We start from the raw sequence: 23,419 nt of genomic DNA on the forward strand, positions 1-23,419 counted from the left end.
TTGGCAATAATGTGATTATTTTGCAGTTTTATGGAACCAGTTGAAAGATAAATGCTTGTTAACAGCCCATTAATGACAGAGCAGTCAAAACCTAACATTTTTGCTTAAAAACTAGGAACTGTTTCAGTGCTTAAGAATTCAGCTCCAGCAATTTTAGAACAATTACCTACAGCATCACAACAGAACTGCAGGAAATAAAATGGGGCTCAAGGGACACATATCCACTCGGTATGAGTTCAGGCTACTCTCTCATCCAGCATTCAGACTTCTCTGAAGGTACTACAGACACACTAGCCCAAAGACTGCCTCAGAGCAGATGATCTGCTTCACTACTCATCACCTGGAAATAGAGAACTGTAAAAAGCGAATCCCTCAAGGAAGATCCTGTGCAGCTGTTAAAAAACAAAAGTGCCAATCATCTATGCAATTATCTCAGTAATCTTTCCTCCTTAACCATTGATAAAATGGCTCACCATCCCCTATCTTAGTATAACAGACTATCACAGTACAAAGATGACTTCTGACAGGTGGTGCTTCTGGAAAGCAAATTAGAATACAAGTGGCAACGACCCCATTTGGATTGCAACTGAGACTTTCAAGGTGATTAAGCTTTTATTCTTGACCACAGAATCTGTAAAATCTCAAGAAGATATTTAAAGTGCTGAGAAGCCTCATGAATCTGATAGTCTTCATCTAAACAGACAGACAAGTTCTCACTCCAAAAGATTGGGTACATGTTTATTTGCTGTTGTCTTACTTTCATAAAACCAGAGAAGAGTGGCTTCAGACTGAGACTGCTCCTGAAAGTGTGCTGCCAGAACATAAAACAGAGATTACGCCTGTCTTGTCTATTTAAACCTTATCTAGGTCTAATCACAGTGTTTCACAAAGGAACAAGTGAGATGACCTAAAACCAAACAAACAACTCCCCCAAAACCCTAAAAAAACCAAAAAGCTGTACCTTTTACAGATGATAAAAGCCAACTGCAAAACACTGGGCTGACAGAGTATTAGCAACTCTTTTGGGAAGAAAGTGGTACTAACTTATTAGGAATAAGCACTAACACAGCTCTTGTTCTAAACATCTTCCCTGAATGTTAAAAATCATTTTGCCACAAAATTTCTTACTTTATTCTCTGGGTTTGGAAAGATCATAGAAATATCTGGGGCAAAACAGTTCTACAGTCATCTGGTGTCAATTATGACCTCAACATCTGCATAGCAGATTAGGGAAGAGAGATACTGCATTAGTTGTCACTGATTTTGTCATCAGGTGCCTACCACTGAACTAGTTATTACATGACCATATTTACTACTTCTGACTTATTACCAACATTGTTGCCATTTGTAAAGGGGATGTGAGGTGCTCACAGAAATCAAGAGATAAAAGCAAAATTATGAATTTGGTTGCTTCCATGTCTTTGTCAGAAAAATTCTCAAAAGAAACCACAATCTCATCTATTTACAGTTATCAGAGAAAGAAAGACCCTACAAAGCATTCTGTCAAATCCCTGCTCATGACATACAGAAGACTATTCAGATAATCTGACACACATAGCAGAGCTAAAATGCCATCAGAATTCAAATTTTCAGTTTTGTTTTTAAATTAAATATGTGCTCTCAAAAGCAAGCTTGCTGATGTCTTTTCTGCAGAAGGTCTCTTTCTGAAGTACTGTGTGACCACTCTTCGAAAAAAATTAATAGGGTAGAAGCTCCATTATTTTTTTTATTAACGTACTACCCTTGGCCTATATTAATAGCTGTAAATTCAGAGTGATTTTTCAATTCTCAGATGCTCCTCTCAGATGCTCAGATCCTATACTCTTGATTTCTGATTTCTACAATTAGTGGAGCGTTTTTAAAAATTTCTCTCTAATGGGGACATCATTACAGTTATATATGCCACATACAGAAGTATTATTTAGGGGAGCCTAAACCAGACAAATTTTATCGGTATGACTACTGATGCAAGCACATTATTTCCATGAGTGAAACCCGGAAAAACTTCAAGATAGAAATGTTTCCATCAACTAATATCTTATATTTAAACTGGAATAAAGCAGTATCTTTGCACTTATACGATTCTGACATATTTACAAGTCCTGCAAAACAAAGCATACTTGGTGAAAACCACTGGTTTATGAAGCTATTGATCTGTTATACTTCAGTCTGAATCTCGCAGTACAATATTTAGCGTAACACTTCTGGTTTTAGCATTTACACACATATTTCTAATCAACAAGGTGTGTGCTAAGACTTGCTTTGAAATACGGAATGCAGCTTTTTCAAATAATATTACAGATACTTTTATACTGAAAAAAAAGCCAAAGACAAAAACATTCCCGAATAAGCTAGTTTTCATGTAGCTGTTACGCTTTTCTTGTTTCTGGTCTGAAATCCTTGCTGGTTTACTGTTCCACAAAGCCTATATATGTCAAGAATCAGATTATCAACTAAAATCTTACAATTATGGAAGACAAACCTCTTCAATCTTTCAAAAATGCCTCACAATTTAAGCATTCTACTATCAGCTCCCAACTATATAAAAATTAAGAACTCCTTTCACACTGAGTTGAAAGAAACTGACTAGCTTAAGTTTCTCCCCAAGAAAAGTAAGGAGTAGATATGTAGCTCTCAGCTGCCATACTTAAATGTGATTCAAGTGTTTTAAACATAATTACTCTAACCAAGTAATTCAGGATTACAATCCATACCCTACTATTGAAAGGACATAGGATGGAATAACATAAACTCCTTCAAAAGTACTCTGAAAACCTTAGCTGTGCAACAACATAATCACTTATTTTCAGTAAGCAAACAAAGTATGTTATTTCTTTAATGCTGTAAAAAATTATAGGACATTAAAAAACACAGGTATAAAAACTGAAGAGATATTATAGGGAGCACAGCTATACATTATGAAACGATTGTTTAATATAATCCAAGTGTCCAGCATTTAAAGCTATGAATAATTTCTGATATGCTGTCAAATGTAGGTTATGTTTAAAGTGGATCATAATAACAATTCTAACATCTGAATAATTCAAAATGATCAATGTATTTAAAAACTAAAATATTACCTTGACAGTTAAGAAGTCTAACATGTACTGTTCTTAATTATGTTCAAAATTGCTTTTTTTTATCACTCAGATAACATTATCTTCTGAGATGAATTAACAGGCAGTTATTTTAAACAATGTATCTACACATATTTTAAACTAAGAATACACTTTTGTCATTTTTCTGAAACTGATAAAAAAGTACTTCTGACTCAATAGCAGTACTAACCAAAATATCACTTTAAGTAAAAACCAAGACATCCCAAACCCTTCCATAATCACAAAATGCTGACAGTTCCAAGAATGCAATAATTATTTTATCAGTTGGCAATTTATACCTGCAATCATGTCGTCCACAGTACTCATCTTCAGCAGTACCTGTTCAATTAAACCAACTTCCGTGCTAGTCTGTAAATTACGGACACTTTTACGTAGAATTGCCGTGAACATACTCCAGATTTCTGCTTGGCACGTTACATCACAGTGCTCCAAAAGCTCTGACATGCACGTAATGCTCTCTGCATCCTGGATTATAAAGTTCATCTCTAGATCAAATTCGCCACCAACCAGCTACAAAAGAAAACAAGAGCAGCATTACAATGTGAAATACATAGTTTACTGTTTTTCATACCTTTATTGTGACCAACACTGACTATTTTTTGCATGATGACAGAGGTAATTTTGATAAACTCACAGCCATGATCTGTAAGACAGCAGATTAACAATCATGCTATGCAAAACATATCTTGTACAAAATATACACACTAATATCATAAAATACTACCTTTAATTTTATGACAGTGCTGAATACAACACTTTCATAAAATAGAATCAAAAGTTATTTGAAATATTCCTTCCTATAAAGTAATTGAAATGGCAGCCTGGCCCAGAGAGATGTAGTGCAGAAGCTGCGGAAACTGAAAAGCTCAAAAGCAGTTGAGGCTTTCCTACAGTTCTCTGAAGAGAAATTTGCCTATTCAGGAATAAAAAGACACTGATAATAACTTAGCTATGTTTTCTCCTGATATAAGCCAACATTTGCCCTTAGTTACATGTTTGTAAGGCCTTACTGCCCTTTCCACTGTACCACCAAAACAGTCATGCAGTCATGCTCAGAAAAAGAATCAGTGATCTGCTGTGGACCAACGCAAACACGCAAAACTTGCTGAATTATACCACAGATCAGTTCATCATGTGGCCAAGGAAACCTACTGCTGGTGCAAGGGAGAGACAGCACTGGGAGAAGAACAAGCACTCAGATGGAAAGTGATTTAACAGCAGCACTGATGAGAGTACAGCCTGACTTCTATCTACCCAGATACTTGCAAAATGCTATCCAAGGTCCTGAGCTCCAATGAAATAGCACAACTACCAGGCACATTTTAGGAGGGGGGAAAAAAAAGAATTAGCAAAAATTTGCAAAAGATATAGTCAAGACCAAGTATATCTTAAGGAATGGAATTCACCAATTTCAATCAGTCACTTGCGTAACTTAAAAAAGATGAACTCAAAACACCTTGCTGAACTGAATGTGAAACCTAGTTCAAAAAATCCAATCCCCTTTCAATTTTCCATTCTGAAGGAAACAAAGCCTGACTCTTATGCATCCTACTTTACCCTAGTAACCTTGAAGAATTTTGAAAGCACCACTGTTAAATTTCAATAACTGCAAATATATTACCTAATTCAGAAAGGCAAACAAACAGAATAAATTAATTCTAAAATAATTTTAAGACAGTCTTTTCTATTTGTTTCAGGAAGTTATATAATTAAAATTGTAAGAACATGTTTTAAATTGAAGATATTAAAAAATTAATCTATTATAAGTGTATAATTTCAAGAGTCACTTTTAATAGAAAGCTATTTCATAGCCTATTTAAAAGCAGTTGGTATTGCCTTCAGATTAAACTCCAAACAAGAAGTAAGCTGAACTACTATGCAAACTTTTTTTTTTGATGGTTAAACCTATCCAAATATTCAAAGTCTTCTTTCACACCCAATCTTCAGACAGCATTAATACAACTAAGCAAGGACTTGCTTTGGCTTCTACCCTAATTCATACTTTTCATCCACTTACAAATTACTTTTTCTCTATCAATTAATTGCTAATAACCAATTTATAATTTTCTAACATAAAAGCTTCTAATATACTAAATATATAAAATGACTACCTCCTCAGTTCTCCTTAGACATTTAATTACATAATTATCATTATCATAATTATGATTAGTATTTTGGCTTAGAACTTGTGACTGCATATCATATATTTGCATATTTGGTAAACACATGATGTTTACCTACCAGGGACAGGCAATAAAATTGTCAAAATTAGAAGCACAGTATTTCTATGGTCATTCTTTAGAATCATGAAATAGTTTTACAGAGGAAAACACCACACTTTTCAAGAAACCTAGGTGGAGTTTCTATTTCTGAAAACGGCAGTAACTGGTGCACACTTCACCAGCAATCTGGGTTGTTTTTTCAGATATCTCTCCACCTGGACGAGCCTCACTGAGATTATCTTAGAAACACACAGAGGTAAGCCAGGCACCTGTAGAAGACATTCAATTAAACTCTCATATTGTTATCCTGAGATGAAAGGAAGGACCTTCTGGAAGTATCTACTTTTTCCCATTTCTTTCCATGTAGGAAATCTAGGATGAGAAATTGTATCTGTGGAGTCTCCATCCTTGGATACATTCAAAAGCCATCTGGACACAGACCTGGACAACTGGTTCCAGTTGGCCCCGCTTGTGCAGGAGGGTTGGATCAGAGATCCTCCAGAGATCCATTCCAACTTCAACAATTCAAAGATAATATTTCAATATACAACTTTCAGATACCTAATTTAGGTGAGATGAATCCCACCATTTGGTTTTGGTAACAGTTGGACCTAAAAGCAAGGAAAAAACTAGTAATATCTCAGAATACAGAGGTTCAATACAGACTGAATCCCTTTTCTCATACACTATTCATTGTAAAATTCTTGCTAATGTAAATTAACATAGAATGGTTAAAACAGACTAAAATAATTCAAACTGTATTTTCTTGCTAATGTAAATTAATATACTAATATGTAACATTCAAAAGACTGAAATAGAGCTCACTGTATCAGTCTGAAGTGATAGGATATTTCAGTATTATTAAAAACAAGCTGTCTCTATATAAAACATCTCAGCGAATCCGCATCAAAAAATATCCCAACTGCTAATAAAATTGGGTTTATGGAGAATCTTCTAGTGGGCTATGGACTATCCAGTAGGTACTACAATTATTTTATTTGTCCATTTGACAGCAAGAGATTTATAGTTCATCTCAGAGTGACTGCTTATTATTTAAAGAAAACATTAAAATGTACCTGATTTGCCCTTAACTGCAATTTAAGCATATTTCAGCTAGTAACAATGATCATGAAAACCAACTTCTTCAATAAAAGAAACAAAGTAATTAACTAATTAACATTGATGGTAAAAATTTAAGAAGGTGGGGGGAGGGTTACTTTTTTAAAGTAGTCATCCTAAAAATCAACAGTCCTAAAAATCTTAAATCCTAAAAATATTAACAGTCATGATAAAAAGAAGCCTAAGATGACAAGGAAAATCTAAACAAAAATGAAGTGAGTATACAGAAATAAATGATCATGGTTAAATTGTGTTCAAGAAGTAATTAATACAAAGCAACCTCCTCTGCTTTAAAACAGAGAACTAAAATATAATTCAGCCAAGAAGTAGAACATTCACTACAGAAAAAAACATTTCTGCACCTGTATTTCCCAAGCAAATGACAGTAGGTAAAGAGGAATAACCAGTCAGTCTTCACAACAGAGGGAGGTTATCAGTGGAGAACCACAGTGATATGAGCTGGTAACAAGTGTGGATACTAATGAAAGGACAAAGTTTGCTGTAGTGCCAAAAATCATTAAATGCATTTAAAAACCACCAAATACTGAAGGCTGGGAAGATTTCTTTGATATTAAGTGGCTGGGCAACAACATATGAGTTCGAAGTTAGTAAATGCGAAGTAATACAACTTTATTATAGTTTTACTCATATATAAAAAATGACAGGCTGTCAAATCTGCTATTATCAGCCAGAAAAGAGATCTTGGAGTCCCTGTGGGTACTACTTTAAACAACTACACCACATTAAAAACTGTCAATAGGCAAATGTAAAAATTTGTCATGAATTTGCAACTTCATAACTTGGGTAAAATTCTGGATGCAATACCACACAAAAAAAGTTAAACCATACTGTCATAAAGTAAATTATTTTTAATATAACATATGGAAGATTTCTGTAGTAAGATAAATTTCAGCTAGAGTCCAATATTTACACTAAAATAGAAATCCTTACAGGAACCAGCATACCATACCACAAATCAGTGCTCTTTCCATATCATAGATCTGAAATACAATCTTTTTTCTTATGTCAAACACTCAGTCTTAATTTGCATTCTTCAAGTGAACATTTAATATTCAGTGAAGACAATGCTTTCACTGTGATTAAGTATCCTGAATTATTGCTTGTATCTTTGTCAAGATCATGTATCACTTTTTAACTATTCTGCATCTTTCACAGCACATCTGTAAGGCACATCACATCAGATCATGGTTCCAAGCCAGATGAATATGGCCAACAAACATAACTCCTCCTGAAGATATACTGAACTGGCAGTTATAAGCAAATTAGGCTGTCTTCCCTATTCTGAGGTTGTTTACAATGACAGGTTGACACTCCTTGCAAATTGCTCCAAGAGCCTATCTTAACCTACACCACAACCCTCAAAAGTAGCTGCACGACTCAGAATCTCAGTTTTTCTGAATACTGTGGACATTGCTCAGTAAGATTATGCCATTCATTATGCTACGCAATAAAAGCGTTTCTTCCTAAATTGCCACATCTATGCAGAACTTAGGCTGGTCTTTTACAACCTTTTCTTCTAGAACAGATGTCAAATACTCCCCCAAAATAGAGAAGTTGTCTACATATGTCTGATAGTATATTCAGATCAGTTCTCGAAATAGAGTGAAATATGTGCGGCTGAACATCTAGAACCAAATTGTTTACTTGTGAAAATCTGAATTTTTCAGGATCAGATTCTTCAAAACAAGTTCTGAAGAATGAATTGAAATGAAGAGAGAATGGAATAGAATGGAATAGTTACAGTTGGAAGGGACCTACAATGATCATTTAGTTCAACTGCCTGACCACTTCAGGGCTGACCAAAAATGTTATTGAGGCCATTGTCCAAATGCTTCTCAAACACTAACAGGCATGGTCATCTCTCTAGGAAGCCTGTTCCAGTGTTTGACCACCGTCTCAGTAAAGAAATGCTTCCCGATGTCAAGTCTAAACCTCCCCTGGTGCAGCTCTTAACCATTCCCACATGTCCTGTCCCCTGGATATCGGGGAGAAGAGACCAGCACCTCCCTCTTCACTTCCTCTCCTCAAGAAGCTTTAGAGAGCAATGAAGTTTCCCCTCAGGCTTCTTTTCTCCAATAACACATGGCTTCTCAACGTGAAAATTCATCAAATGAACACAGAAGAAAGATGGCGGTCAAATGGAACATCAGGATGATAATGCTACTGAATGGTGAAAAAGTCAAAGAAAGCCAAGGTCAGAACTTATTCTAGGAGGATTTTATAAAAACAAACACCTGAAGACATGAAGATTTTTCAACCCAATTTCATCTGTGATTAAAAAACCCCAAACGACTGCCAAGCATAAGGATCTTAAGAAGTGCATGAGATGCAAAAAGATATTTTAGAGGCATTTGGTATTTTTTTGGTTAAATGAAAAACATGAATGCACTCTGCTAAAGAAAGAACAACACAGTAATACATATACATGGTAACAACAATAAAATGTGAAAATCTGAACTAGAGCAAGATCGAATAAAACATTTTTCTTTGCAATTATTTTGCTAAATAGATGAAGTATCAAAATGTTCTCAGAATAGTCTATTTTGCCATGTTCTGCACGCATACTTAGGAAGAAGTTTCATGGTACCTAAACTGGACATTTTTTAATATTTTTAATATTTTACACATATTTCTCTCTATTTCTCCTCTGATTCGCAGTCTTAAGAACTACTAACCCATACAACTGAATTTACGTTTAATTGTTAAGAACACTTTTTGGCAGAGTTTTTGGTTTCTTCAAATGTCATCTTAATTACAAGGATACGTACAAGGAGAAAAAGGTATAATCTATAACCATCTACGACTTCTTGTCTTGTATTTAATCTCTATACACTTTTGGGCAGGCAAAGACATTTTTTCAGTTCCACATTTATCCATCATAAAACTGAAATTTGATTGTACTTATCTACAACAAAACCAAAGGTCCTTGTTGTAACCCCTTTTTTCCCTATCTACATTAACAGACTTGTATTTTATGTATTTGTCTTGATCAAAGAAAGTGTATTAGAACTATATAAACCAAATTCTTCAAACATTTAAATATCCAAATTTGCTGTTCATTACTATTAAATAAACACTTCTTTCTAGGTTCCTTCAAGTTTGATTCCTATCTGCATTTTTTTAAACAAAAATCAAAAATATAAATTCCAGAATAGCAGGCAGACAGTGCCACTGAAAAACTGAATTATCACAATGGTATAATTACTACAACCCTAACAACATCCAGTTCTGATCTGCACCAAGGCACTCTTTTTTTCCCTCTCCTAATTAACTACTGACACAATTGCTCTACCTTTTCTAAAGCCAAGAATAAACGATGGCATATCACAATCAACATGACATCTGGTTTGGACTAGTTTGTGAGAACCACTTCAGATTAAAACATATATATATATGATTAGAATAAACAATCTTGCCTTGTAAATATAGGAGGCAAGCAGTTTGGAAACAAAAGTATTAATTCTCTTCCACTCTCTCATGTTCATGTATCTTTCTAGGCATTGCAAAACAGCTGACTTGGCTTTTGGCACAAATTTCCACAGGGGAAGAGCTGGAAATAACCAGCTGGGATAGGAGTGAGAATCTCTTAAAATCCCAAATTAATTAGTTGTTTTAAAAAGAAAATGAACAAACTTTTTACCCTTGATAACTGAAGTCATCACATAACATTCATGAATAATTCTTGTTCAAACTGAAACATCTTTTCTACAAAACAACTTTGAATTGATTTCATAATCACCAGTCAGACAAAATCCGTCCAATCAGAGCTACTGCTTCTATTATAAAGACAGGGCTCCAATTCAAGCATTAAAACACAGTAGTCTGACAAAAGCTGTGGTGGACCCAGGCAGAAAAAAAAACAGGTAACTGTTTTCTGGTGATTAACTAAACCATTAACTTTCTAAGCAATTAATTCAGGTGTTCAGGAAGATTCTCCTTCACCTGCATGAATGAAGATTTCTTTAGGTAAAAGTGTTTAGAATGCTAAATGAAATAAATTAAACTTTTCAGGGACCAGTATGTGTGTTGATCATATGCACTTGTTAACCCAAATATATCCATATAATTATGGAGAAAAACACAGATAACAAAAACTTAAAGCAGATATTTTCTATAACTTGTACAGATTCATTTTTTTTTAAATTATTTTATTTTTAAATGTTTAATTGTTGAGTGGAGTTATTTAGAGATCTGAATTACAGGTATGTGTATCTAGGTAATTTTCAATATTCTCTTTACCACAAATGGAAAGTAAAAGGAGCTTCTGGGAAGTGATTAACCTCACTGGTTTTAGAGGCGACATTAGAATGAAATAAATCTTTCCCTGGGAATGTAGGACTTTTCACTGACTATAAAAAGACAACTAGTTCAGATATGCACATCTAAAATTATGTCAGATTAATCTTACCCAGTGTGCTCACAGTATGGTTTATAAGCAAATGACAGCACTAAAAAGACTGATTCTCACGTGAATCACTAAAACAGCACATAATTCTCCACATTACCATATCACTTTTAAAGGAGCCTTCATTCATTTTAGCCTCAAAAACATTTTTATCCTGAAAAATGTATAGTATGGACACAGCAGTGTGCCACTGGGGGAATGCTACCCAATAAGTTTATTGACAATTTTAAAGTATTCTGAGAAAAGAAAATAATTTAAATGTCTTTTATACCTGCTGAGAAAATACAAATGAAGTAACATGTTCAGCTTCACTTTTGGTACTTTCAAGCATGAGCTTGTTATTAGGCAAGCTTAAAAATTTTCAGTGAAAGATTTACCTTTAATGTCTTACATTTTCTTTTGGGGGAGGAGGGCAGTCCTGTAGGTTTGTGTACTGCCTCTGGCTGAGATGGAGTTAATTTTCTTCATGGCAGCCCATATGGTGCTGTGTTTTATGTTTCTGACTAAAACAGTGCTGATAACACACCAATGTTTTTAGCTACTGTTGAACAGTGCTCACACAGCGCCAGGGCTGCCCATTTCTCCCTCTGCCCTCCCTGCAAGCATGCTGGGGGTGGGAACAGGTTGGGAGGGGAACAGCCAGGACAGCTGACCCCAACTGACCAAAGGGATATTCCATGCCATCATGCTCAGTAAGAACACTGTGGGATAGTCTTTCCAAACTAGGGGTTGTACAAAGACTGGATGGGCATCAGTTTGCTGTGGGAGGTGGCAAGTGATTGCCTTTGCATCACTTGTTTCACAGACACACACACACACACACACACACTTATTAAATTGCCTTTACCTCAAGCCTTGAGGTTTTGCTTGCTTTTGGTCTTTTGATTCCTTCCCCCATTGCACTGGGGGGTGTGTATGTGGAAGGAGTTAAGGTAGCGGGTGCTTATTTGCTGGCTGGGATCAACCCACCATGGTTTAAAACTTTTGGCTTCTGTCCTCAAATTTACTTCACACAGTTTTGCCCACTGAGCAGCACCGCTCAATTCAGTAAACTCTAATGAATCTTGTATAAGTGAACTTAAGAAAGTGCTGAAGGGGAAATCTGTAAATTACACAGTGACAAACCATAATCTGATACAGCAAACTTAAGAGTATGAGCCCAACTAACCTTGAGCATGGCCTGCTGAGTTCTTCCAAAAACATCACACTTCAATGTTTGTCTCAGAACAGCAAAACCCAAAATTTTCTGAATAAACAATAAAGCATGTTTATTCCCTAATTCAAACAAGCCTGCATGTTACACCAGTATTATACAGGGAAAGCATTTTATCATGCTCTTCCCCATCCTACAGTCATTTTCTGTAAGTCAGTAGTTTAATAATACCTAGTTTTTCTTCTTTTTTTAGACTTCAGATCTTTTCTCCAAGCATGAAGAGAAACAATAAAAAACTATTTGAAATGCTTGGAAGATAACATACGTTGTGAAAGAACAAAGGCTATATAAGCAATGAAGATTGACTTTGTACTTACCAATGTCCTCCTGTTGTCATTGTTACCTGCCTCAGGATATCAGCTTCCTTGGGACATAAACCCGGTAGAGACAGTAAAAATTATTACAAGAACTGTCTACTTTCTTTTAATTTCAGGAAGGACAGTTCTAAGTAACATCACTGGAACCAGCAGTAAGATTTTCTACAATTAAATGACAAAGCTAGCAACTGTCAAACTGAAACTGCCTTTGTTGTAAAAAAAATTGCATATAGGTTTATTAGGCACTATTGCTGCTTTATTTAAAAAAATGCTATTGTTATCTAAACAATCATCCTGTAGTTTCACATGGCAAAGCTGGTACAATGCAGCTCTAATACATTGCTTAAAGGGGGTGTGAACTTTCATCTTTGGAGGGTTTTCCAAATGTAAAGTAACAGACAGAGTAGACATAGATAGTAACAGACACGAGGTATATGTCTGTCAGGACCCATTCAGTCCAGTCCTATGACTCCAGTCCTATGATTCCAGCACTCTCCAAGTCCCAGAAGAAATGTTTGCTCATGTGATAAGCCCTGCAACATAGTAGTTGTCAATATTTATCTAATGATAATGGTAATACTTAAGTAATGGCGATGGTGACATTAAGTCACTTCAGCAAGCTGTCCCAAAGAAACACCCTATAAAGGAACTGTTTCTGTGTATTTAAACTGTTACACATGTATTGAGATATTGTTTCAGACTCCCTTCATCAATTTTTAGTATCAAAAACTATAAGCTGCTTTGATGCAAGAAAGGGAATAAAAATCATTTTGTTGTGCTGCTCAGAAAACCTGTCCCCTGTACTAAGTCCTGATTAGTGTGATTTTTTTTATCATGATGAGGTGTTGAAATTCTTTGACTGAAACCTCATGGCAAAAAAAAAACCAACAAAAAAACCCCCACACCAAACCCTGATGGATAGAAATGTCAGTCTTATTTAGTTTAAAAAGAGCATAGCATCAAAGCATGGTTTGAACTGTATTTTACAGTAGGAATGCTGTAGTACTTCAGTATATTAGAACTGCGGTAACATATATAACATGTAATTATCCAGGTCAGATTAGTTGAGTTTTACTAACTTGCTCCTCTGATAATAGAAACATCAAATAGAAATTTAGAAAATAAAATACCAAAGATGTTTCAATGGAAAAAAAAGTCACAGGACTGCTTTTCTAAATGGGGCACAGATCTAAAAGTCAAATCAAAAGAAAAATCTTGTAGAGGTATGTTAAGAACACGTTAAAATTAGAATTATGGGTACACTGTTATACCATATTCCACATACCAATATTAATGCAACTATGCATTAAACCAAAGCATCGAAAACAATGGTAGATCAACTCCAGTCAAGTATACATATGACAAGTGTCAGTTACACTCAGATACACCACAAGTCTGCATTACTTGGAGTTAACAGTTTGACTTAATAGTTTGCGAAGAAAAAATTTTAACTCCTCTCCCCTGCTTTTTAAACACATACTTGACAAAGCCAGACCTTTCCTAAGTATCCTAAGCAGAGAGAAAAAAGAAACCACAAAAAAATATAAAGTGGGCTATTTGGCACAAAGTTCTCTAGATCTTTCTTACTTAACTGTAAAGAATGCTTGATCTGGGAGTAGGACAGAAATTAGTCTGATACAGTTCAAATGTCTGCCCCCATAAAAGTTTCATTAGCACAAGACTAACTCCTTGAAAGAAAAAGTCCTACCTGAGAAGGTATGCAAGAGGAGTGTTTTAAAGTGTGACACAGGACAAATTTTACCCACTTAGGAGAGCTGGAAGAGCAATCCAGTCACTCCTGTCAGAAATTAAGACTGATAAAGGCATTTTACATACAAGTACCTAATTCAAAACACAAAACCAGTCTAATGTTCCTGTGTCACCAGGAGACCCTCTTCCCATTTATTATACCAACCTCCAACAGATCTTTTTGAGCAGAATATGAGCTTTTAGTTCAAGATGTTGAACCTAAATACTGAAAAACTAAGAAACTGAACCTGCAGGTTTGTTTTCAGCAAAGTAAAATCAAAACTATTCTCAAGCTTGCAACTAATTTGTTTTCACTTTGTCTGGTTTAGCTCCTCTTATATATTCCTTTTGATCTAGACTTAATCAAACAAAGATCTGCCGGTTAGATAAGGGGACCTCCTTACCTCAAAAAAGGGAGTAGTTAATGACCACTTAGTATGCAAAACTAAGTAGCTTAGGTTTGCCATGTCTGTGAAAGCAAAAATTCAAAATTTATTTTTACAGACTATATATTGATAAATGAGCACAGCTTAAGAAACTTGAAACATGGTATTACTAAACAGATATTCCTAATTCATTTTGTTTATAATAATTCATAGCCCATTCTTGGCTCTCTTCTCTCATTTTCACAAACTTCACTTTAAACTCAAGATACAGATGCAAGTACAGTATAAACTCATGACATGTCTAATAAGCTTCTAATTTCCAGATTTCAATAACCAGTTATATTTTAAAACAAGTTCTTTGGTGGTGCTTTGGAGTTGTGCTTTTTTTTGTTTGTTTTTGCTTTAACCTATCTTGTTTTGTTTCCAAGACAGAAAAGAAGAAACAGAAATTCAAATAACTAAGAGGTACCAAAGTCACAAACCAAATGTATTTTGCAACTACTTTTGTAGCCTCTTCTAGCCTCTTCTGCTAATAAGGCTATGCACTTACACAGGCAAATCTAGTAAGTCACCAGCATCTCTTACTTATTTTTCAGCCATTTACAATTTAGCAATTTACAAATTTCTTTATGATGGCATAAAAACCCCAAACTTTTTCAAGAGTCACAAGGTATATGTACTTTTTTTTTTAAAGTAGTTTGAATAATGTATTATCTCTGTAAAGCAAATCTTGCAGAGGTTTAATATAGTTATCAGAGAACACCACCAAAAGAGTTGAAAGACTAAGAAACATTAAACTTTCAATAATTACACATTGATTTTAATTGAATTTGTACTGCACAACTAACAGTGTCACACAAAATGTTTGTGCAGATAGCAGTATCTGTTTTTAAAGAAAACAGCTGAAAAATCCTACAACGCACACACTCCTGCTTCCCCAAGTTCACGTACAGAAGTAAGAGAATGTATTTCCTATAAATACTAATAGATGGTTTTAGTCAACAGAAGTCTCCAGTAAATCAAAACATTTGGGTTTTATTTTCACAGATAACAACATTTGTTATTATTCAAATGTACTTGTCAAAGCAATTTTTTTTTTGTTAACTCACAGAGGCATTCTGTGACTAGAATAAATTGCAACAATACAGTTAATGGAATTTTAGTCTTGGAAAATGGTGGATTTTATTTCAGAATAGTCTGTGGGATGTTTCCCAGGCACATCAAGGACACAGAACCTAAATATTATAGAAGAAAAATATGATAAAGGATGTTAACCATGAGAATTGTGGTGTATGTTTTACCTACACACTTTGGCTAAGATCATAAAAATAGCCACATAGCTTCAGGACAAAGAGCTACCTAGCCCACTATCTTCTTCTAAACAGCCATCATGTATCAACCCTTGGTCTGTAAATACAAAATGAATAGCCTGCAGGCTGTCTTACTGTCTCCTTTCCCATGAAGTAATTGGAGAGGCAAAGGGGCTGCACTCTGCTGGCACTACCTGATTTTTCGTCACTATTAAGGAGCCTTCTTGCATACCCCTCCCCATTAGCACCTCTTCCGCAAGCTCCTACTGGACAAAGCAGGCTGACTTTCCCCAATCCAGGGCCTCACCTTTCTGCTCTGCATCCTCTGCAAACTTATACAGTATAACCTCTCGCTCGATGGCCATTACAAAGCAGGTCTCTATCCAATACACTCTAACAGGACTGAGACAGCATTATATCCTGTGTCCTCCTAAGAACCTATGGAGAAACGTATTTCCCTAACTACCTGTTCCATTATATTAAATGAAATTTGGTTACCTGAGATATTCAGCAGCTAACCAATAAATAATCTACTTTTTATTCTAAAGGATATGACTATTGAACATAAAGAAAAAGAAGTTTAACCTAAGCAGCTTTCATATTGCAAACAGGCTTCTATAAAACAATCAACATATGCAATTCACTTACCTTGCTAAATATCACTTGTCATTTACCCAGTTTGCTTTGTTTTTATACCACTACACTGGTGTTTGGTAAGGAAAGGAATTAAGATTAAGCTACGTGTTAGCTATTATAAAATGAAACAATCCATTTTTTAAGTGTCCTATTCTCATGTCCACCTTTCTCTTAAATTTTGATTTTCTTTAGGGTCCTTAACTGCTTTTATTTTGAACTGAAACACTTCCCTCTTGTCACAAAACACTCTAAGACACTGAAAAGCCTGGAAACTATAAATCATGGCTGTGCAGTATTTAAAAGCAGAACAATTCCAATGAACTTAGTTATGATAGTGCCATTTTCCAACTTATAGGTGTCAAAAGTATCCTGTTCGCATTAATGATTCATGACAGAGTGAAAGCTCAGGAGAACCACAATACCAGGGACACATGATCTCAAACAATACTGAAGTTAGAGGTGCACAATAGTGGTCTTATCCTCCACTTCATGTTGCTGAAAATCAGGAGCTTAATGGGAAGAACAAAGAAGTGTTCTTAATTCTCAACGCCTTCCTGCTCACTTACTTCAATAATTTTGAGATACCCAGTAATATTTTTGGTATCAATATTTTGAAACTTTCCAATGGCAATGATCATCACCAGTTGGTGAAGCTCTACATTCAATTTCAACATGCTCATTTTCAACAATCTTCCACTTTTAATTAGATGCCAAAAACATTAATTAACCACACAGTCTTTTTTTCCCAGAAGTTAACATGGGAGAAAAAAACCCAGTGTTTAGGCACAGTGAAAAGCCCTAGCTCATTTCTGTATAATGACACTTTATTGATTATAAAACAAATGTTGAACATGTGATATAGTTCCATTTAATTCTCTACATGTGACATAACTAGGTAAAAGAGAGCCAACAGCAAATGAGAAAGTCCCAGTCAGCATGCCCTCTATTAAAAAGATATGTAGATTCCAGCAAATAACAAAACCCCATATAATCTATAATTGAGTTAAACTTATTAATGGAGCTTGAAAAAACTCTTCCTGTAGAACCTACCTAATTCTTGTTAAAGACTGAAATGCCTGTTGACTATATTTTACAAATAAGCACAGTCAAATGTGTAAACAAGCATGGTTTTACCTCAAAGCTTACTCTGTTCCCTTGATAAGTGTATTTTGTCATATAAATTTTAATTTATAGCTAACAATGCACTTCTAAATCTAATTAATACAAAAATCACTAATAATTTCTCAGAAATACAATATTTTGCAACAGCATATGTTGTTTACTATGTGATAAAATGCAGAAGAATACCACCACGTTACACATACACATGAATTATAAGGTGTCAGGGTTGGGAAAATTAACAGCAAGATTCCATATCAATGGCCATATAACTCCTGTGGCTTCTTAGTCTTGTAGCCTGAAGTTTGTTAAATAATCATGATCATCTAAATTTTAAAGTAAAGAGAGTCCACATGTTCTTTTTTTAATTTTGTTTTAGAAAATCAAGAGATGTTATGTTTGTTACATTTTTCTTGTTCTCAAAAGTGAACAAGATACTAGTAAAGGACAGTGATCTTGCTTTAAAAAACTCTTTTAAAACTTCTCTAAGCTATTTTTTTTTTAAGTCCTTACAAGAAGCTCCCCTTGGTTATAAAAGTAATTGCTGATACTTAGATTTACAAGACTCAGATTTTTTTAATCAAATTTGTCAATATTTGTCCCCTTTCCTTCTCTAAATAACGCTCATGATAGTGTAAGATAATTGTTCTGGTTTATGACTGATCTCCCACAGGGTTTTAGCTATTAGTGTCATTAATGATTTAAGACTCTTTTTGTGCAAGGATAAAACCTAAAACCTCAACCGTTAGTTGAGACACCACAGAGACCACAATGACAGCTGTTTTACAAAGCCAGAAGTGCATCCTAATTGCCTTTCTTCCCCTTTTAATTTGTTATGCAGTTTTTCATCCAATGAAATATTTTCTTTAACCTGTAGAAAATAACACAGTCAAGAACAAGGGCCAGAATTATATAGCAAAATAAGAGAGGTCAATAATGCACAAAGGATAATTTTAAAGGAGGAAATTGAAAGGCAGAAAAATAAGCATAAGGACCAATTTATCAGTGGTCAGAGAATTTCCCTTATGTAAGAAGCTTGTTGGATCTCTTAATTGTTCTGCTTTCCCAAACTGAACACCATTTTATGTACAACTGCTTCCACTTTTCACCTTTTTACATGATCCAGAGGCAAGGGCAACATAACTAGTGTTAGGTGCAATTATGAACCTACAGCCTAGATAAGCATGAAAATTTTTATTTATTCTAATACTGTATGTGTTACTTCCCTATTTTTGTTTTGTAGTATTATGAATTTAGTTTGTTACACAAAGTATTTCAGTACTTGAAAAATATATATCCACCTTTCTAAAGATGAAACCCATAAAGAAACAAAACCAAATTATTGTAGCAGGAAGTCCCTGTAGAGAGAACAAGGTTATCTCAATACTGCACTAGTGCTCCCATTGTGTTTGCCTCATGTCACTGTTCAAACTACTGTTCAAGAATATAAAACCAGCTAAAATGTCTATCTAACCTATCCCAGTGGCAAAATGTCAAATATCTACAAAAACCATAAGAACAGGATAAGCATATACTGAATTTCCTTCATTATAGAGTCCCAGTCTCCCACTACTTCTGATACAGGAATTTCTTGATCCAGAAATAGCATCTTTGTTTCACCAAACTGGTAGATTTCCTTCTATTAATTTCTCTGATTAGTTTCTGAACTCTCTTATTTTTGGAACCTTAACATTGTATAGTAATGAGTCCCACAGTTTCCTCATGATTTGTGTGAAAATATCTTGTCATACATATGCTATAGGATTATTTAATTTCATCCCTCTAGTCCTTGCATTTTTGAAAAGCAAAGAACAAGTTTTCTGTCACATTCTCCCCTTTATTCACCTCTATCTCAAATGTCATCTCTTTCCCAAGCTGAATGATCCTACTTTGTTAAGTCACTCATCATCTGAAATCCATACTTAATGATCCTTCTTATCCTTCATACTTTTTGCTAGTTCTAATATATTCTTTTGAGAGTGGAAAATACCAGAACTTCATACAACATGCAAAATATGGACATATCATTAATTCATACAGTTGTACAAAAATGCTTTGTTTTGCTCTTCTTTATTAATGATTCCTAATATTTAATTTGCTTTTATGATTGCTACTAAGAACCAAAATGGTTTCTCACAGAACTAATGTAACTGTGAGGCCATTTATAAGTGCATTTGTGTGAGAGCACAGTTAATACAGGGTAGCAGATATGAAATTAAGTTAGACCTTCTACTACTCTTTATGAGAAAAGAAGGAAATAGACTTCTGAAAACCTTTCAAAATATTAATTTCACCACATACTCATTCTTGTAAATATGTACACAACATAAATGCAGTATGTAACATGACTACCATACTTCCCTGTAAACACCAAACGTCTCCTTCCCCATATATGATTCCCATCATAAACTATATACATAATTACTAAATACAGTTTTAAATGAAAGAATAATTTCACTAATAAAGAATTAGGATACTAAACCCTGTCCTCTCCCAAACAACACTTAAAAAAAACCCCAAACCACTCTTTCTCAGCAACACATTATCCCTTAGTTGGTTTACTTAAAAAAACACAGTCATGCTTACAAAAAATATGGTTAACAGGCAACATAAATTTTAAGCTAAATTCTCCATCCCATTTTGACATCTCTTCCATGTTTTGATACTATACTTATTCATCATTTACTCAACTAATGCAGGCTGAAGCTTGAAGGAAACACTTGAGGATGCACTCTTATACTCTCTCCAAGACTCAGACCCAGATTTTGAAAACAATATTCTGTGGTCTGAGTTTCAAACACTCCATCTGCAAAACTAATTCCACAGCTCCAGCTGTACTAAGCATTCTTTTTAAGGCATCATGATTTGAATACAAGACAACCACAATTGATGTGTCAATAATCACAAGGATTATTACACAATGGTGGAAAAATCAAGTGTTCTTTACGGCATTAAAAGAGAAATTTCTTAGAGATATGTATGATTATTCCTTTAACATTATGTTTAGTTGATATTTACATAACTTCAATATAATTTCAAATCACATAATCTATGGATCAAGGTACTCTTCTTGGTTAAAAAATTTTTATGATAATTTTTTTCTCAATAATTAAATAAGAGTTCCTCCACTCAGAAGTAAATTCTTAACTTACTAGTAAAAAGAAAAGTCTCTGATTCAAAGAAAAAAAAAAAGGGGCAGGAGGGGGCTGTAAGAAAAGAGGGTTTTAATAGGATTAGAACCCATTTTTAATTACACACCTATGTAGCCATGTCTTATTAATGAAGACTTGGGTTCTAAAATAATCAGTTTTCATTTAAAGTGATTATGTTTGGAGATGCCTAACATATTCCTCAATTATGTTTTAGAAAAGAAATTAGAATACAAAGAAGTTTAATACACCTTCTTTATTAAAAAGACAAAAAACCCCATTCTACTCACCTAATTGAAATGAGAAAGTAAAAAAATTAAATTAGAAGTAATTCACACAAGGCACCAGTCAAACTTGATATTTGGCTGGGTTTGCATCATCTTAAAAGCACTCAGACACTGTTTATTTCTGAGGGAAAAGTATAAAATACTAAGTAGCAATAAAAGCAGAGGGAAGGCCTTCTACACAAGGCCTCATCCTATGGCTGGATTGAGTTACTTTCCCTCCCGTTGCAACTTCGGGGAATAAAATATAGAAAGGAACTGTAGCTACAGTTCACTCTTTAAAAATATTTATTCAATACCGTAAACCCATCAGAATCTATCAAAAGGATTTTCCAGATCTCATTTTAAACATCCCAAATTGAATCTTGAATATGTGAAACATAAGAGCAACAAAGATACTTTGAGAAAAGCAATCTGAAAGTATTATTTTGCTATTCAGTATTTTTACCGTATTAAATGTATTGGTTTGTATTAATGCATATTTAATATTAATTTATATTATTTAATATATTATTGAATATAATTCATAAAATATAGTAATTTTAATTTATATTAAAATGTTTGCAAACATTTTCAGAGACCTATGTCTTAGTTCATTGTGATTAACACTAAGAGTATGTTTTTTCCCTCTTAGGTGGTGTAAAACAGAATCAGTACTTGATTTAGCTGAAGATGTTACTCCAGAGGAAATGGAACAGTTACATAAATGGAAAAAACATAGCTATATAAATCATAATCCATAAAAGCTCTTTCAGAAGAGAGGTGTTCAGAAACCATTATCAACTGGCAAAATAGAAAATGTATTCAGTTGCTCTTTAATCGAATGGATAGTAATCAGAAGTGAGTATGCCAAGTTAAATGATAATTCAACCCATATGTAAACAGATGAGAACAATTTTGCAGGAACATAGTCATTAAAATGACTGCACAATCTTAATCAAAAGTTCAAGCGCTTCCCTTTCCAGTACTCCTCCCAAGTTTTATTACATGCAAATCTTATTATATCCTTGACTTACTGAATACATGCAATAATCACAACTCTATTCTGCAAATAAACTATTTCGCTTTCAGTTGTTTCAGTTAATAAAACAACTAATTATTCCACTAGTTCTTCTTGGGGTATTTCATTTTAATACATAGTCAGGGCTTACATCCTCAAAAATTTCACATAAAAATCCTCTCCATAATAGAAGTTACAAAAGTACATGGAGGAGGAAAAATAACTTTTTCCACCATGTTAATAGCACAATCAGAACTTTGAACTCCAGTAGCCAGTTTAAGTTTTTCTATTTTTCATAATTTATAAACAATGAGTTGCTTTGTTCTGATTCTGAAGGCCTAAGTAACTAACCAATTATTCTACATTTCTGTATTTTCTGTACATTTCTCATTTGTTTAGGCAGCAGGAAAATCCACAAAAGAAAAAGTACCTACTCATAACTAGCTAAACAGAATTCAAGCAGAAGAAAACTTGCAAAACCAAATTCTGACAGCTCTTAACAACTGGACGAAAATTAATAGCTCAATCGTAAAGTGGACATCACTTCCAAAGAAAAAGAGTACATGCTCTGGGAAAACAATTTTTTTAACAGGACTGTTACACCTACTCAGAACCATAATGTTTGCAAATGAAGTATGGCAGTGTCAAAAATGTTTCTTACTTGAAAGCACCTGAATCTATATCAATTTGTTCCCCAAGAAGTGCCAGGGAAATTCCTGGTGTCAAACTTAACCTTAATTTAACCTTAAGCAGAATACATCACTCCCTTTTCAGTCTCACATGAGACTTGAGGGTTTGTGAATGCTTCTCCTATGGAGTTCTGTGTGGAAAGAAACATCCGTTGAGATACTGTCACACAACATTCGTATGTCTCCTCTGTGTTGAAAAGTAATCTCTAGTACTGTAACTAATACTACTTTCAATACCAGTGACAATACTGAACTGATGCAAATTTTATCTAGTTTAGACACTTCCCCCTCCCTCTGTTGATGACTCAGAACAGCATTTTACTAACACACTCCAAGTTTGATTGACGTGGAGAACTTTAAATTTGATTTTTCCCTCATTAATAAAGATGCTTCGTTTTAACAGCCTCCCTCCCAACGTGAAGTCAATCAAAGCTAAGTTGTTACTGAAACACAAGAGCAGCTTAACACATGCAAAATTCCCCCCACTGAGGTTCTCATCGCAGTGGTGATGCTGAAAGAGCCTGTGCAAGCCAGCAATCCGACTGCAAAAAGGCCCCCTGTGCCAACATTGGGAGAAGTCAGGAAGTGGGAGAGAGGGATAACCACCGCCTGGTCTTGTTCCACTCCGGTTTAAGGGCCATTTTCAACCGCTCTATACTGGCACTACAAGAGAAGGGTTAA

At 34.6% G+C, this 23,419-nt stretch overlaps 1 protein-coding gene across 10 annotated transcripts in view; it reads right to left on the minus strand.

Moving 5' to 3' along the window:
* Positions 1-23,419, minus strand: part of NBEA (neurobeachin) — a 514,855-nt gene that overhangs the window by 419,474 nt on the left and 71,962 nt on the right. For all 10 annotated transcript variants that reach the window (XM_074859829.1, XM_074859824.1, XM_074859821.1 and 7 more), the window contains exon 2: positions 3,398-3,629. In XM_074859829.1, the coding sequence (XP_074715930.1) occupies positions 3,398-3,629 (232 nt within the window). The remainder of the gene's footprint in view (positions 1-3,397; positions 3,630-23,419) is intronic.

The sequence above is a fragment of the Strix uralensis genome, chromosome 2, assembly GCF_047716275.1.
Source record: "Strix uralensis isolate ZFMK-TIS-50842 chromosome 2, bStrUra1, whole genome shotgun sequence".
NCBI lineage: Eukaryota > Metazoa > Chordata > Aves > Strigiformes > Strigidae > Strix > Strix uralensis.